Raw genomic sequence first — 16,882 nt, forward strand, 5'->3', positions numbered from 1 at the left:
ATTGCCCTTTTGCTTAAAACTGTAACTGGATTAGGGATTGCTGTGATTTATGCTTCATGGTATGAAGTCACTTAAGTACTTAATAGTGTATTTAAAGTGAAAGGAATAGAAATTAAAGACTGAATGATTTATCGAGAAATAACAGGTCAAATTGATTTATTTTTGGAAAACTTAGTAGAGATTTGTTCCTTTCTTCAAAATCTGCTTTGTTTCAATTACCAATTAAGTGGGGTGAACTATTATAAGAAGGTGTATGAGTCAGGCTACGGTAGCATTCTTCCAAGAAAATCTTTACAAGAGCAGTCATTATGGGACTATCTGCTTTGTACCTGCCGATATGGCAGTAGATCCAGAAGGGGTCAGAAAAACAAGGCTTCATGTTCATTAACCTTTTACTTTTTCCTTCTTTCACTCATTTTTTTTTTCAACTTGCATGACTTATGACTTGCAAAATAGCATGACTGATCTTTATCCTCTATTTTTTGCACTTTTGATCCAGGTCATAGTTTGTCACAATTTATAGAAGATAGCTAATAAAAATGATTATCATATGAGAATCTGCTGTATAATTATAAATTGCCATAAAAATATTATGGTTTATCAGCTATGTAATCTAAGAAAATGTATTTCATGTATTAGATAGATCTTGTTTCAAGTGACCAAAATCAAATTCAAACTAGTTTTGGGGTGGGGGGCAAAGGGTAAGTTTTGGTGGAAGGCTACTTGAGTGTCTTGGTCAACTGCAATTATGGCAGGGGTGTAGCCAGACCTCAGTGACTGTGGGACCAGGGTCTTAGAATCTGTCAGGACCCCAGCCTTGCCTCTGTGCCTCTCCATGTGCCAGCTTCTTGCTGTCTGTAATCTTGTGTTTTCCCTAAAAAGGGAAGCAGGATGGGCGGCAGCTGCCATGCCTTATATCCTGTGACATTCTTCCATTTAGAAGATATTAGCAGAAGGGCTCTGATTTGCTCACCTTTGGTCAGGGGCATACCATTAAACCAACTGGCTGTTGTTGTGGGACAGAGTCACATTTCACAGTGATCCTGGGAGCTTACCCTATATAGGGAGCTGTTCCAGAGAAAAGGATAACATTGTGAACCAAATACCCCTGTTAGTGTCTACTTTTCCTGGTGTCTCTGAACTTCCATTTCCTCAGTCCTAAGTGGCACAGTGATTTCTACCTTGCTAGACTGATAGAGTGGTTAGGGATTATGTTTAACCTATAAATGGCCATCATCATTATTACCTCTAACTGGCTTTATCAAGTTTCCTCTAGGATATCTTTCTACTCTACAGCTAAGTAGAGTAAATACCTTACCATTTCATTATTTTGCTTCTATATCAATCTTTACCTTACTTCTTAAATATAAATTACTCTCTTGGGGACCCCTGGGTGGCGCAGCGGTTTAGTACCTGCCCTTGGCCCGGGGCACGATCCTGGAGACCTGGGATCGAATCCCACGTCGGGCTCCCGGTGCATGGAGCCTGCTTCTCTCTCTGCCTCTCTCTCTCTCTCTCTCTCTCTGTGTGTGTGTGACTATCATAAATAAATTAAAAAAAAATTAAAAAAAAATTACTCTCTCATAGCCAACACCTGAAAGTTAGTTCACATTTCCACTCCCATACCAAAGGAAGAGTGTCAGAGATTTGAAAACTTCTCTGTGGATGTCTACCTCTTACCTGTGCTTCTTTAACTTACTGAGAATGTTGGAGTGCACCTGGGTGGCTCAGTTGGTTGGTCTTCTGACTCTTGATTTCAGCTCAGGTTGTGATCTTAGGGTCATGGGATCAAGCCCTTCATCAGGCTCTGTGTTCATCAGGGAGTCTGCTTCTCTCCTTCTCTCTCTGCCCCTCCTCATGCTTGTGGGCATCCTCTCTCTCTCTAAAATAAATAGATAAATCTTTGTAAAAAGAAAAAAAAAAAAAAAGAATCTCAAGCTGGGGCACCTGAGTGGCTCAGTTGGTTGAACATCTGACTCTTGATTTTGCCACAGGTCATGATCTCAGGGTTGTGAAATAGAGCCAACTGTTGGGGTGCTGGGCGTGGAGCTGCTTGAAATACTCTATCGCCTTCTCCTTCTGCCTTCCCCTTGCCTTCTGCTGGCACACGTGCTCACTTTCTCTCTCTAAAAAAAATGTCAAGCTTTGGAAGGATGCCTGAGTGGGTCAGTCAGTTAGGCATCTGACTCTGATCTCAGTTTAGGTCTTGATCTCAGGGTTGTGAGTTGAAGCCCCCATGTTAAGATCCATGCTGGGCATGGAGCTTAAAAACAGTTTAAAAAAATAAAAATATTGAGCTTTGGAGAGCACAGTGTATCCTTGGGTCTCTTAAAATATCAAGTATAGGTATCCTTTGTTTTCTGAAAGTTCATGTTAGGACACTTCACTTTTATGAAAGATGTACATTAGTAATAGCTTTTATTGTAAAAGCTAAAGTCCTCTTCAGATTTTTTTCGGCTATAGTAAAAAAGGTACTATAATGTCTGTCTTCTGTAAAAGCAATGTGGCCCTAATGCAAACTTTTGGAAAGCAGTGGACACTCTTTGCTTTATACCATTTTGTCTTACAAAGGTTTTCATAGGAAAGTTCTACTTTTGAATGGGGAGGGGGCAAAAACCTATATGTAGCTTCTTACATGTAGCAGAGACTCAAAATTACTTGAATGTTTTTTTCTGCTTGCACCACTTCTTTTTGTAAAACTTTTATCTAGTCTTTCCTTAGTTAAAATATCCTTTAAAAAAAGAGCAAATATAGTGTTTAACTTGCACTGTATAGAATTAAGGGCAAACACTTTTTAAATTAAAACTTGTTGGATGTATAGATCATTGAGATAGACTTTATCCTATGGTTAGATGAGTCTAAATAGTCTGTTTTAAATCTTGCCATGTCTTTGATAGTGACACTAAAGAGTACAATCTCTTTTTATGAAAGCATTCCCGAAGAGTGGGCTCTGCTTCCAAATTAGTCCAGAATATTTTAGTAAATTAGAAAAAAAAACACAACTTCATAATAACCTTTATAATTGCCACTTCAGAATGGGAATTTGGAGTGGTACCAAGTTATTAATCAGTAGAAAAGAGTAGATTTCAAAAAGGTAATTATACCAAATTTAACACCTCTTGAAATATATTTTGTTTTATAAATGTACTCCTTCCTTGTTCTTATTTGTAAGCAATGAGGATAATTCAGGTACCTTGAATCAGAAATCAGAGTACAGATTGGCTTAATAGTTTGGGGCTTACTTCTGGCTATAGATGGCTTTTATCCTTTATCTTCTTGGACAGAAAAGGCGACAACATTCTCCTTAAAGCCCAGAAATGAGTTATTAGGGTAGTTTAGCTCTATTCGAAGAAGCATGTTATGACTTCCCCACATTCCTGGACAGTTAGACTGTAATTCTTGGTTGTTTAGAAAGGTGCTTGAATGTATTTTAAGAAGCTCGAATAAATGAATATTTTTCTTACAGTTTTGCTTGCTTTTTCAAGCACTAGAATAGTTTCCAGGTCTGACAGTTAGCCTTATGCTGACTGGAGTGAATTTTTTTGATATGACGAACTGTTTTGGATGATTTGCACTTGACTGCATAACTGTAGCCTCGCAAGTTACATGATGTGAAGAGAATTAGTTATGGCTTTTCTATGGATCATCTTATTTAATCTTCCACAAAATCCTAGGAAGTTAGCTCTACAATTGCTCCCATTTTGTAGGTGAGGAAGCTGAGGCATTTAAGAAATAAAACCAGTATTCAACCCAACTAGTTGGAATTCAGAACCCATTGTGTTCTCTCTTTTTCCCCCCCCCCACTGTGTTCTCTTAACTGTTGTGTTTTATTGACTCCCTCAATGGAGGAATGCTTCTAATAGGGTCACTGGGAATGGGGGCTGCCACTGTAGCTGGCTCCTCATCCCACTAGGTTTAAAGGCAAGAAGAGAGAGGAACAGAGTGGCTAGGATTGGTCCTGCTTGCCAAAGGGAATGGGGCTGTTAGCATGCATTGGGCAGAACCTGGGGCACCCTGTGTGCCTCCTTATATCCTACTTGGCAAAGGTTAAAGGTGACTGATGACTTCACCCTCTCTATGGAGAGGAGAACTCCTGTCCCTCAGGAATAAAGGTTTGGGTCAGCAGAAGGGATGCCAGACCCAGCAAGGGTAGGGGGAGGGTCACAGATACTCAGGATGGCTTTGTGACAGGAGCAGAAACAGACTGGAGCCTCTGCCTGTGGTTTGGGTGGTTTGGGTGTCTGCTACTTGTTCTTTCCTGGAGTTTCTGCAGATCAAAAAACACAGCTCATGCTAGCCCTTTTCCTATTCTTTATAAAATAAATGTGGTAAATTTTCCTTTGCTTAACAAGGTTCTGGTGGTTAAGTTTATTACTCAGTCCGTGGGTTGTAAAGTAGAGAGAAATAACCATTGAATGGGTGGTAGCAGAACTAGAAAAGGAATGAAGATTGTTAATGCCAGGTTGGTTTTGGTTGGAAATTTTTAAAACACTTTTTAAAATTGTTATTTTGATTATTATTTAAAAAACTATGAATACACATGCTACATGTTAAACACTTTAAGATGATACAAGACCTTCCTCTGGTCTCTACCAAAATCCATACTTCCTTTCTTGATCGGTAAACTCTATGAATAGTTTCATCCAAAAATTGCACATACACATATATACACACATACACATACACTTACACGCATATATATATTTTGGTTATATAAGTGGCATTATACTCTACACATTATTCTGTGAATAGCTTTCCTCACTGAATAATATATATTGAAGATTTTTCCGTATCAGTAAATAGATGTACTCATTTTTTGGTCTCATTTTTTAAAATGGCTATATTTTAGTCCATAGTGATACATTCTGTTGGCACAAAGTTTTATGTTTGACCAAATGTTTACATATATTATCTCTGGGCCTCATAGTAGCCACTAAGGGAGGTATAAGAGGCCTGGTTCACCTGGGATCCCATGAAGCCTTGGACTCAAACATGAGCCAGTGCTCTGAGCACGGTGATGTTCCCCAGATACACCCATATTCCTTCCATTTAGTGCAGCAACCATAGATGGAAATCAGTTCTTCAGCAGGAAAAAAAAAAAAATCAATCCAGAACCCTAAGAAAACAAATGAAAAGTAAGTATGTCCGTCAGGAAGGGAGAAAAGAGAATAATCAAAGTTTAGAACCAGAATGGGCTCTTCTTCCCTTTCCTTTCATAGATGAGAGCATGAGGCCAAGAATCCAACAATTTAGCTTGTGTGGGGCACTCAGGCCATTTTCTTTCTGGAAGTTTTTTTCCTAGGTTTGTGGGGTGGGGTGGGATAGGGAGGAGATTTTAGATTTTTCCAAGCTCTCTTGTTTTCATTAGTTGGAATGAGCTGTGGACAGGCATATAGACTGAAAAGTCTGAACACCCTGGAGAAATGAGAAAACTCCTTTCTGAGCATTGTGGAGTGGCTCTTCTGAGAATTCTCCTCATAAGGCAGTCTGGCCACATAGACCTGCTCTGTCTGGATGCCCAGGAAGTATAGATTTCATACATTCCTGCACATTTGTTTACTGAGCATCTAACATTCATCTAGCTCTTCACTAGGCCACAGGGCTATGTGTCAGAGAAACTGTCCCCAACCATGAGGACTAGAAAACATGTGAGATTATCTGTGCTATTTTGGGTTAAATTTACCATGAAAGGTTCATTGGCAATATTGAATGAACCCATTTATTTCTATCTGTTGAGAGAAATTGTTACTCAAGCCAAGAATGTAGAATGGTAGTCATTTCTAAGTCTGACTGACTATCTTTTGGCTTATTTCCTCATTTTTGAAATAGACTTAAAGATAAAAAGAGTAACTAAACTTGTGTTCAAATGTGCTGGGGGAGTCTTGACCATTGAAACAGAAGCTCTTGCCTCTTCTTTCATGACTTTTATCAGCATGTCTGGGAGGAACTTCCCTAGGAATTTCATCTTGGAGGGCTCCTGAAGAAGGATGAGACCCCTTATTTACCAATTAGGTGGCCAGAAGCTTAAAGGACCTTCATATTCCATACCATGCTAGATCTGAGTAAACACCTTCTTTCCCTTCTGTCTCAAAGCACCACAGTGCTTCGTCAGGGAGTGAGAGGGTGAGACAGTGGCTTCTAAGTGGTCCATGGAAGCCAGGCCAGTAAGCACAGTGGTGCTCAGGGTTTCTGAGTTGTGCCCCCTTGCTCTGATAGCCACCCCATTTGTCTCTTACTTGCTTCCTCAGCTTTGGACTGAAATAGTTTATACTGCTTTTGACGCCAGTATTTGGAATTTAAATGACTCTAAGTTGAGAGAAAGCTTGGGGAACTCTTTGGAAACAGTGGAACAGAGCAAAGGAGAGGGGGTATCTGGAGGTGAGCTGAATGCTGCTTGGCATTGGACTAATCGCACTGGTTGTCACATTGCTTTCTTTTATGTGATGCTTATCTATTGTCCCAGAAGGAGCAATTTCAGAAAGTCCTTTTCTGGGCTGTAGAACAACCCTGGCTTATTTGTTGAGTCTTAAGAGGCATTATTGAAAGTGGTTCATTGTCTCTGGTGTATTACAATGAGATGGTGGTCACTGATTTCATTATGTTTTCCTTTATTGCAGCTGTTGGTTTGATCCTGTGCCAGGTGCTTAAAACAATTGTGGTTTTGCAGATGGTAAGCAATGCTGGACAAGGAGAGGGATCATGTCCATTACCCTGGCCAAAATTTTTAGCAGACTGGGGTCTGACGAGGGCAAGTAAAGGATTTCCTCTTCATTTTCACGTAGAAAAAGAAACTGTTTAGGACAATTATCTTTCCTAGAATTCCTTTAAATATTTTTTACTTTAAAAATATTCTCAGATGTAAATAATATTTTTATTACACTTAAAATATACCAGAATTGACTAGCTGTAAAAATATAATTCAGGATGCATTATTAAGGCATGCTGTTTTTATTTGTATGCCATTACATACAGATGTAGTTGTGAAATAGTTCAAATCATGGCACATTGAATGTCCTCACTGGATTTTTAGGAATGTGTTCACTGAGACAGCCAAATTCTATTTCGTTTTGTTTGGCTCAATGCACTGGCTATAAATCAGAGAATATTCACTTTAATATCTGAGTCAAAATTTATTTCCAAACATAATACTGCAGTTGTTCTTTTTCAGAAAGTAAATTTCTTATTTATTTCCCTAATACCTTGCCTTCTACTCTCTCTTTCTCTATTTTGTGCTGGAATGTGCTGGAATGTCATCTAGGGAGAGTTTGATAAAATATGCCATAATCTACTGCTAAATATATTTCATATGATTAATCTCTCATATCTTTACCTTTGGGAGTCTTAGGAATCACAGGTTCTGGAAATTAATTTCATTGCTGCTTCTGAAATGCCCTCCTGATATTATAATATTGTAATTACATTAGGGAAAAACATTTTGATTGTAGTTTAAAGTATAATAGTATTTAGACATCTGGCTAGGTCTAGGTATTGAGTTCTTTCTATGACACCAGCCCAGTGGTGGGTATTCCTGGAGTAACAAGACTTGTGAACGAGGCAGACCAAGGCTTTGATTATGGACCCATCTCTAGTAGTGGAGTGACTTTGAACAAGTTAGTCAATCTCTTGGGGTCTCAGTTTCTGCTTCAATAATATGGGAGTTACAATGACCTGACTTATTAGTTGTGATGTTTAGATGAGAAAAACAGCTAAAGTCACCTGGCGTGGTGTGTGGTCCATGGGGACCACATGGCCAATACTGCTAGCCAGCCCTTGGGCCCAAGGACATTTTTTTTTTTTTTTTTTTTAGAGGGAAATCTAAACAGGCCAACTTAAAATGCACATCTTTAATTATTTTTCCTGCCTTACCTCATGAAGATGCTTCCTATACACCCAGCTTTGTTTAAAACAGTTGTGGTAAAGTATACATAACATAAGATTTCCTATTTTAATACTTTTTAATTCAGTGATGTTAACTACATTCACATTGTTATGCAACTATCACCAGTGCCCATCTCCAGAACTTTTTCATCATCCCAAATGAAAACTCTCTACTCGTTGCACAATAAATTCCCCATTTCCTCCTTCATACAACTCTTGATAACTCCTATTCAGTTTTCTGTCTCTATGAATTTGACTACTCTAGGTACTTGATCCAGGTGGACACATACAATATTTGTCCTTTTGGGTCTGGCTTATTTCACTTAGCATGTCTTTAGGGTTCATCTATGTTGTAGCATGTATCCAAATTTTATTTCTTTTGAAGGCTGAATAAAACTCCATTTAATGTATATACCATATTTTTCCCCCATTTATCTGCCAGTGGACATTTGGGTTGTTTCCAGCTGTTGGCTATTGTGAATAATGTACTATAAACATGGATATACAAATATCTGTTTGGGTCTGTGCTTTCAGTTCTTTTGGGCATATACCCAGAAGTGGAATTTCTGGATTATAGGATTTCCAACTTCATTTAACATGCCTCCCAAGCTTTGGTACTACATTTATAATAATTGTTTGGTAGTTGCTTGTTGGTGTGCTACTGAAATCTCAAATACAGTATGCTTCAAAATTTTCCATACCTCTTCTTCCCACGCTACTCCCAAATCCGATCCTCTTTTTGATTAATGATAAGAATAATTTTTGAGACATCCTGGCACAAGCCACCAGAATCTTTGACCTCCTTCTCCCCTGTTCCTCCTTTCTAGCCCTAAGAATTTGGCAAAGCTAATTTAAGCTTTTTTTTTTACCTCTTCTTTTTGCCTTGTCTGCTCTACTACTCAGAGATGATTATTTTGGTGCATATTTTGGTATTTTTTTTCTTTGGCATTACCTTGAACATTTTTAATCCTTCATTTTCTTTTTTTAAAATAAGATTTGTTTCTTTATTTGAGACAGACAGAGAGAGAGAGAGAGAATGAATGAGTTGGAGGGGCAGAGGAAAAGGAAGAGAGAATCTCTAGCAGACTCCAAGCTGAGTGTGGAGCCTGACATGCGGCTTGGTCTCATGATCCTAAGATCATGATCTGAGCAGAAACCAAGAGCCAGACGCTCAATGTAATGTGCCACATAGGTGCCCCAATCCTTCATTTTCTAATGAATATTAATATATGATTTTCATTAAAAAATCTTTTGAACTCTCATTTCCAAACAAATTTCTTAGGACCAAGTTTTGCCCTTGTGAACCTCAGTTTTGGGGTCCTGGGTATGGCAGCCATTGTTTTGTTTGGGGTTATCATCTTCTCAGTCATTACTTCCTTTATAGAACTCCAACCTGACCCCTCAAAAGACCTGTTCTCCAGACGGGATAAGGGTGGGGGCAACAGAGTTTTAGCAATTACATTTTGTTCAGATAACAAATATTTGTTAAGCTCCACTGTGTGCCTGAGAGTGTGCTGGGTACAGAATAAATGATGATAAATGAGACAGATACAATGCATCCCTCATCAAGCCTATAGTCACCTGGGGATGGTGACAAGCAATTAAAGTCCAATGTAGTAAGCACTGTGATAGGACAAAAGCTAGGCATCATTGGAGGGGCAGAAAGGAACCTCAGCTTAGTTGATATCTCAACTGATACACTTGAGAGATTAATGGGAGTCAGTTGGGCTAAGTGTAAGGGAAGTGTGTCCCCCCAAGAAAGAATGGTGTATGCAGTCCTGGAGGTAAGAAGGAGAAGGGAAAAGAGAGAACAGAGGACATGGTTAGAACTTAGTGTAAAAGATAAGACCAGGAAGGGAGGTAGGAGCTGATCAGGAACAGCTTTATAAGCTGTTTTAAGGCAATTAGATTTTATCCTTAGAGCTTTGAGGAGCATCAGAATATGAAAGCAGGGTAGAGGCATGGTGGTGTATGATTTTAGAAGAATCACCTGGCAGCACAGTGGGGAATGGTTGGCGGGGGAAAGCTGGAGGCAGGGGGTGGCTTAGTATGCTGCTGTGATAATCTGGGCTGGAGACAGTGTGAGTGATGGTAGGGATGGTGGGCCCTGGGAAAAATTGATTTTGCTTTTTAAAAGAATTTAAAAGTAATTGATTGGATCAGTGTGTACATGTGTGTGAAGGTTTGAGTGAGGAAGAGCGTAGAGAGTCTTGAAATAACACCACGTCTCAGGCTTTGTGGTAGTGGTAAGTTGGAAGAGATTAATGAGGAAAGATGATCATCAGTTATGTTTGGGACACATTCATCTTGACGAAGCTATGAAAAAGTCAAATCTAAATGGACTGTGGGTGAGTAGGTATATGGATGTGAAGCTCAGCAAAGAGATTTGGTCTGATGTGACTGCCAGAATGTGGTGAGGGAAAAGTGTGGCAAAAGGAAAGATACCCAGTGTTAAATTTCTCTCAGAATACTACTTATTTTCTTTTTTTCAGCTTTATTGAAGCATAATTGACAAAATTATAAGATATTTAAAGTGTTCATTGTGGTGATTTGATATACCTATCCTTTGTGAAAGGATTCCCTTCACTGAGTCAGTTGACATATCCATTGCCTCATATGTTTACTTTTTTATGGTGAGAACATTTACATTCTACTTTCTGAGTAAATTTCAATGATACAATACAGGTGTTATCAATTCTTGTTATCATGTTATACATCAGATCCTCACACCCTATTGGTCTCAAGACGCCATATAAAGTGATGCCATGCAGTATTTGTCTTTCTCTGCCTGGCTTATTTCACTTCACAAAATGCCCTCCAGCTTTATCCATGTTGTCACGAATGATAGGATTTCCTCTTTATTAAGGCTGAAGAATATTCCAATATATTTATATAAATACCATCTTTTCTTTTTTAATTTATTTGTCAATGGACACTTGAGTTGTTTCTGTTCCTTGACGATTATGAATAATGCTGCTATGAACATGGTAGTACAGATATCTCTTTGAGTTAATGATTTTGTTTTCTTTGGGTAAATACCCAGTAGTGGAATCACTAGATTGTAGGGGTAGTTCTATTTTAAATTTCTTGAGGAACTGCCATACTATTTTCCACAGAGGCCACACTGCTTTGCATTCCTACCAAATAGTGCACGAGCACAAGGGTTTCCTTTTCTCCACGTCCTCACCTGCTTGTTTTAATATGGTCTGTTTTATATTTCTTAATATAAGACTATATTAATTATATTAATATAATATAATTATATATTATTATATATATTATTATATATTATTATATAAAATATAAACTCATTTTTATAATAATATATTATTAATTTCTAACCATGAGTCATTGCTTATTTTTGTAGCTAGCAATTGTGATCTTTCTATGTGATGGTAACAATGCAAAATCAGCTACTACTGACAGAGGGAAAAATAAGAAGAAAAGGAAAAACAAAAAGTTGAGAGAAAGAATCCCAGAGACAAGTGGGGAAAAGCTGTGTATGAGCCCATCTGCTGGCCTAGGAGCTGTGGGTTGGCCTGGTGGTTCCTGTTCTTCATGCTTTCTGCTTAGGTTTCATTTATCTCCTCTTCTCTCTATTGCCAATTATTCAGACCCCATATTAGTCCAAAGCTTTACTTTTATTTTTGGTGGGCAACACAATAGTGATTATTTCTCTAAAACATCACCTGAGCCTCACATCTTGGTTTTGGCCTTTCACACTTTATCCAGGCCTAATGTAAAAGGCACATTAGGGCCTATCTGGTCACGGGTACATGGAGTTCCTCACTGTCTTCAGTGAAAACACTGTATATTTCATTCATACAGTTGGTGTGATTTTTTAAAAAAATTAACTCTACTTCAATAGGATAGGATTTTCACAGGCATTGTTTTCACAAGAACAAATAATAAAGCTTAAAATAAAGTTTCTTGTTAAAGAAACTAATTTTGAATTGATTCAATTGCTTTAATAGCACACCTTTACTGAGGTGCCTGGGTGGCTCAGTTGGTTAAGTATCTGACTCTTGATCTTAGCTCAGGTCTTGGTCTCAGGGTCATGAGTTTCAGCTCCACCCAGTATGGAGAGTATTTAAAAAAAAATAACAACACACCTTTACAAAGTTATACTCAGAGAACAAAAAACTACCTGCTGTTTTCCTTCTCTGATGTAAGTTGAAGACTTATAAATAGTTAATGGTGTTTAGTTAAGAAGATTTTGTTTTAACCATATGTATCAATATGTACCTATTCATTTTTTTTGTTGTTGTTGCCAGTTTACTAATTCTAAATTTTAATGTAGTCGGAGCAGAAAATCCACTTTATCACCAAGAGTTTGCATTACAAACATGATTCTGCTGTGCATCTATTTTCTTTCTAGTTAAGGGATGAATTCAATTGCACAAATCCAGTGTGTTTTATCTGTTAAACATGTTAGTTCAGGAATTTCACTTGGTTCTATAAAGATACACATCTACAGGGATGGCCAGTGCAAACATAACATTTTGCCAGTTGGCCTCTGATCCAATTCAGTTCTCCCATCTTCTTGCTTGCAGAACAACTGGTTTTTGAGAGGAAAGTGTATCAGAGTTAATTTTTAGTTTGAATGATTATTGACTCTTTTCTTCTGAGATTTAATATAAACTCATTTTTAGATTTAAAATAAATCAGCATGTAGAGCATAAACATCATAGGAAACCAAACACTGAAAATTTCTTTGAGGTGTCAGAAGACGGCAACTTTTGCTTAAAGTTAACATCTGCCTAGGTAAATTTTGTTTCTGATTCTATTATTTCCTCAGCTTGTCTGTGTTAATAAGGGCAGTTCTAAACATAAAAACTATTCCTGGATATTTGAGGTGGTGTGTGGTCTTTTACTGAAGTTGTCAGTTTACAATTTTGCTGGCTAGTTTGCTGGTTCCTATTATGGTCGGAAGAAGAATGTATGTGTTAATTTGATCTGAAGCCTGTTTATGTAGTTATTTTTATAATGTATGTCTAAAGATGGAGAAGCAAGTTTTATGAGACCAACATTTCTTGTTAAGGTCCCACTCCACCCTATTCTAATTGAGATTGACCCTTAAGCTGAATAAGGAACAAAGAGTTCTATAGTGAAAACACTTTAATACATGTTACATCTTGCCCTTAGTGAATGGGAAAATGGAGACACAGATGATCTGAATTAGAGGGGGCAATATTTCCTCACTTTTTTTTTTTTTTTTGAGAATGGGAAACATTTAAAAATAATATATATCATCTCCATAGTCTAAATTCAGGCCTAAGCATTTGGATTTTAGATAAATGGATTTCTTCATTAAACATGCCGATATTTATTAATTTGTGGAGTTTGATATTCACATCAGAAACCAGACTTCTTTTGAGGGATAAAGAAATGGAGGTGACCTCTAAATCTTAGAGCAGAAAATTCTTATGGGCAATTGGCCCTATGTAGTCAGAACTCAAAGAAGAGGGTTGGTCTGGGAGTATAAATCTGCGAATCATCTGCATTTATGACCACGGGAGCTGTAGCCATGGAATAGATTCTCTCGTGGCAGACTTTGGAATCAGAAGAAGGGCTTGGGGCAGCCCGGGTGGCTCAGTGGTTTAGCGCCACCTTCAGCCCAGGGCCTGATCCTGGAGGCCCAGGATCGAGTCCCACGTCAGGCTCCCTGCATGGGGCCTGCTTCTCCTTCTGCCTTTGTCTCGCTCTGTCTCTCTCTCTCTCTCTCTCATGAATAAATAAATAAAATCTTAAAAAAATAAAAATAAAAAAAAAGAGAAGAAGAAGGGCTTGACACTGAGTCCTGTGCTGCTCTAGAGTGGATGTTGGAGAGAATCTGCAAATGAAACTAGGAAGCCACAGCCTGAGGGGTGGAAAGAACATGGGGGAGTTCTTTCTTTAACCTCATGTTTACTGCATCTCTGTTGCTCAAATTCTCTTTCTCATTCACATCCATGATATACAACTCTGTCTCACAGAAAAGATCTCCCGGGACCTCACATCACTCTCAAACCTTCACCTTACATCCCTTCTCTACTTCTCAGTTCAACTCTTCAGAGAGGTCTACACACTTAAGCTCTGCCTTTTCCTCACCTCTCCTGCATAGCTCAACCCACACCTGTTTTCTATCTTAGCTGTCCCACAAAAGTTGCTTAAATCCTTATGTCTAATGACTCCTATTACTGAATTCAACAGATATTTCCAGTCTACATCTTACCTGACCTATCAGAGTATCTGCAACACAGTAAAGCCAAGTAGATGACAGGAAAACATCCTCCAGGCAGTTTCTCTCTAGATTCTGACTACATCTCCTGAAATAATATTAATTCTGTCCTCTTGCTTTTAATAGGACATAATGACTACATGTGTCCAGCTACCAACCAGTGCACAATTGATAAGAACAGGAGGAAGAGCTGTCAGGCCTGTCGGCTGCGCAAGTGCTATGAAGTTGGCATGATGAAAGGCGGTAGGTACCTGCCTCCCAAGAGCACCCACCCAGGAGGGGCGTCCATGCCTGCCCCCCAGTGCTGGCTACTTCTGTCCTAACCACCATGGCAGTGCAATGTTTTCCCTTCTAATTAATTGTTTCCTAGTCCTATTTTTCTTTGCAACAAAAGTATTTTTATAACACTTTTTTTTTTAAATAGGAAGTTCCTGGAACTGGATATTCTAACATGCCATTTTGTGTTTTATATTTTAGATGTAAATACTTATATTTTGAATCAGAGGTGTGTGGGAGGTGGCAGTGGAAGGAAAGGAAGACTGCTCAGTGAATTAATCTAGAAATATTTTTCAGTGACTGTTTATGTTGCTAGTGCTAGAAAACGGTGTCTGAGAAGAAGCTTTCCCTAATGTGAGACTTGTAAATGTGAGAGCTAAATAGCTAATTTATAGTCTTCCAGTGTCTTCACATCCTTCAGGGAGTTCGAATGTCAATCAAAAGGCAGCTTTCTCCTTTAGAAGTTGAGTCAACTAGTGGCTCCTATAACCTCAGCATCTGGCATGGGGCTTGGAGCAGTGGAGTCGGTGCTGAGTGCTGACAAATCATGAGGCTTTCAGGCTTTGTGCCCGTGTGCTTCTGTCTTTGTGGCCATGTGCGTGTGTGCATGCATGCGTGCATGAGTGTGTATGTGTGTGTGGTTTTCTGTCTTCTCATGTATCCAGTTTTCCATTTTCTTTTATGGGAATCCAGTTTCTGGTTCTGGGGGCATTTTTTGCTCCATAGATGTGGTTGCCTGATCTTGTCTTCTTGGAGATCTAGTCTTGAGGAACACAGATGCCAGTCTTGGGTAGCCTTCAAACTACTGGAAGAGAACAAATAGAAACTGTGTAATTAAAGCCATGGTGTGTTCAGTGTTTTCAGAGGATACTGAGGGGAGGGAGGGACCTGGGATTTTGTTGCCTGCTGACTGTAATAGGGGAAGAGCTTTCTGAGGAACAAGAGGCGTGGCATGAGTTAAGGAGAAGGGAATTAGCATGAAAAAGAATGTTGATGGCGCAGGTGAAGGGCAGCTAATCTTTTCCCGCATTAATACTTGCCTGAAAAGGGGAATCGGAAGGAAAACCAAGAACCTGGTTGGAAGGGAGTTTACAGTCAAAGATTCCTGAGTTCCATGGTCACAGATAAGACTGCCAGGTTGAGATTTTAGATACAGTTTGAGATAAATTCTCTCAAAACAGACGAAATATTGAATTTATTATGCATTGTGTGAGCTGTGACTCTGTGTCTCCGATGTCTGAAAAAGCAGCTTTAATTCAAAGTAATTAATTCCAAGAAATTAACAGCCACATTGAGAAAATCATACTTGGAGTCCTAAATGAATTAAATATTTAAGGAATTCATCTTTCTTTGTACCATTGGAGAATCAGTCAAAGCTTAATTAAACTTACAAAAAGCTTGTTAAGGTAACTTGATAAGTGACAGTAATGTAACAGCTATATGTAAAAAGTTTAATTTGAACCAGTGGAGTGTAAATTTAATGTGCTTCCTTGGTGACTACAGGTAGGTTAAGCTGAGTCTCTTAATGTTCTGTCTGAATGCTGAAATAATCAACTTGTGAATATGTCCAAAACATTTTTTCCTTTGAGAGTACCCATATATTGGCCCCACTTCATAAAAACAATCTCTGTTTTTTCCTAATTTGTATCCGAATACAATCTGGCTGTATATTTAACATAAATTATACATGCTCATTTTTAATCTAAGAAAAATTCTAATATGCAAAGATATAATAAGAGTCCTCCCACTGTTTTCAAATACAACTCTAGATAATTTCACTATATCTAGGCAGTCTGCATGTGCATGCATATTCTTACATGGGCATATTTATGACTAAAATGTACTTATCTGTGTTAGTCTGCTGCTATATTAGTCTCCTTGGCCTGCCATAACAAAGTCTATGGCCTGGGGGGCTTAAACAACAGAAATCAATTTTCTCACAGTTTCTGGAGGCTAAAGTCCAAGATGAAGTTGTTGGAAAATCCAGTTTCTGGTAAGCGCTCTCTTTCAAGCTTATAGATAGCTGCCTTCTCACTGTGTCCTTTTCTCTGTGGGCACAGACATAGAGGAAGCATTCTCTGGTGTGTGTCTCTCTTCTTATAAAGGTGCTGGTCCTATTGGATTAGGATCTCACCTTTATGATGACTTCAGTTAACCTGTAATTGCTTCCATGAAGGCCTGATCTTCAAATACAGTCACACTGTAGCTTATGTGACTTCAACATATGAATTTTGGTGGGAAATAATTTAGTCTATAACATCTGCCGTATCAAAGTACTATAGATGGGGGGCTTAAACCATAGAAGTGTATTTTCTTACAGTTCTGGAGGCTAAGAAGTCCACGGTGAGGGTGCCAGCAGGTTTGGTCTCATTTGAAAGTTTTCTCCTTGGCTTGCAGATGGTCACCATCTCACTGTGTCCTCCTTTTTTTCCCCCTGTATTTACACACCCTTGGTGTTTTTCCTTCTTATAAGCACACAAGTCCTGTTGGATTAGAGCCCCACCTGTA

At 38.6% G+C, this 16,882-nt stretch overlaps 1 protein-coding gene across 2 annotated transcripts in view; it reads left to right on the top strand.

Moving 5' to 3' along the window:
• The window catches only part of ESR1 (estrogen receptor 1), a 277,475-nt gene that overhangs the window by 58,302 nt on the left and 202,291 nt on the right, over window positions 1-16,882 (top strand). For both annotated transcript variants that reach the window (XM_025422567.3, XM_035705951.2), the window contains exon 4: window positions 14,225-14,341. In XM_025422567.3, coding sequence (XP_025278352.1) covers window positions 14,225-14,341 — 117 coding nt within the window. The remainder of the gene's footprint in view (window positions 1-14,224; window positions 14,342-16,882) is intronic.

The sequence above is a fragment of the Canis lupus genome, chromosome 1 (assembly GCF_003254725.2).
Source record: "Canis lupus dingo isolate Sandy chromosome 1, ASM325472v2, whole genome shotgun sequence".
In the NCBI taxonomy this organism is placed as follows: Eukaryota; Metazoa; Chordata; class Mammalia; order Carnivora; family Canidae; genus Canis; species Canis lupus.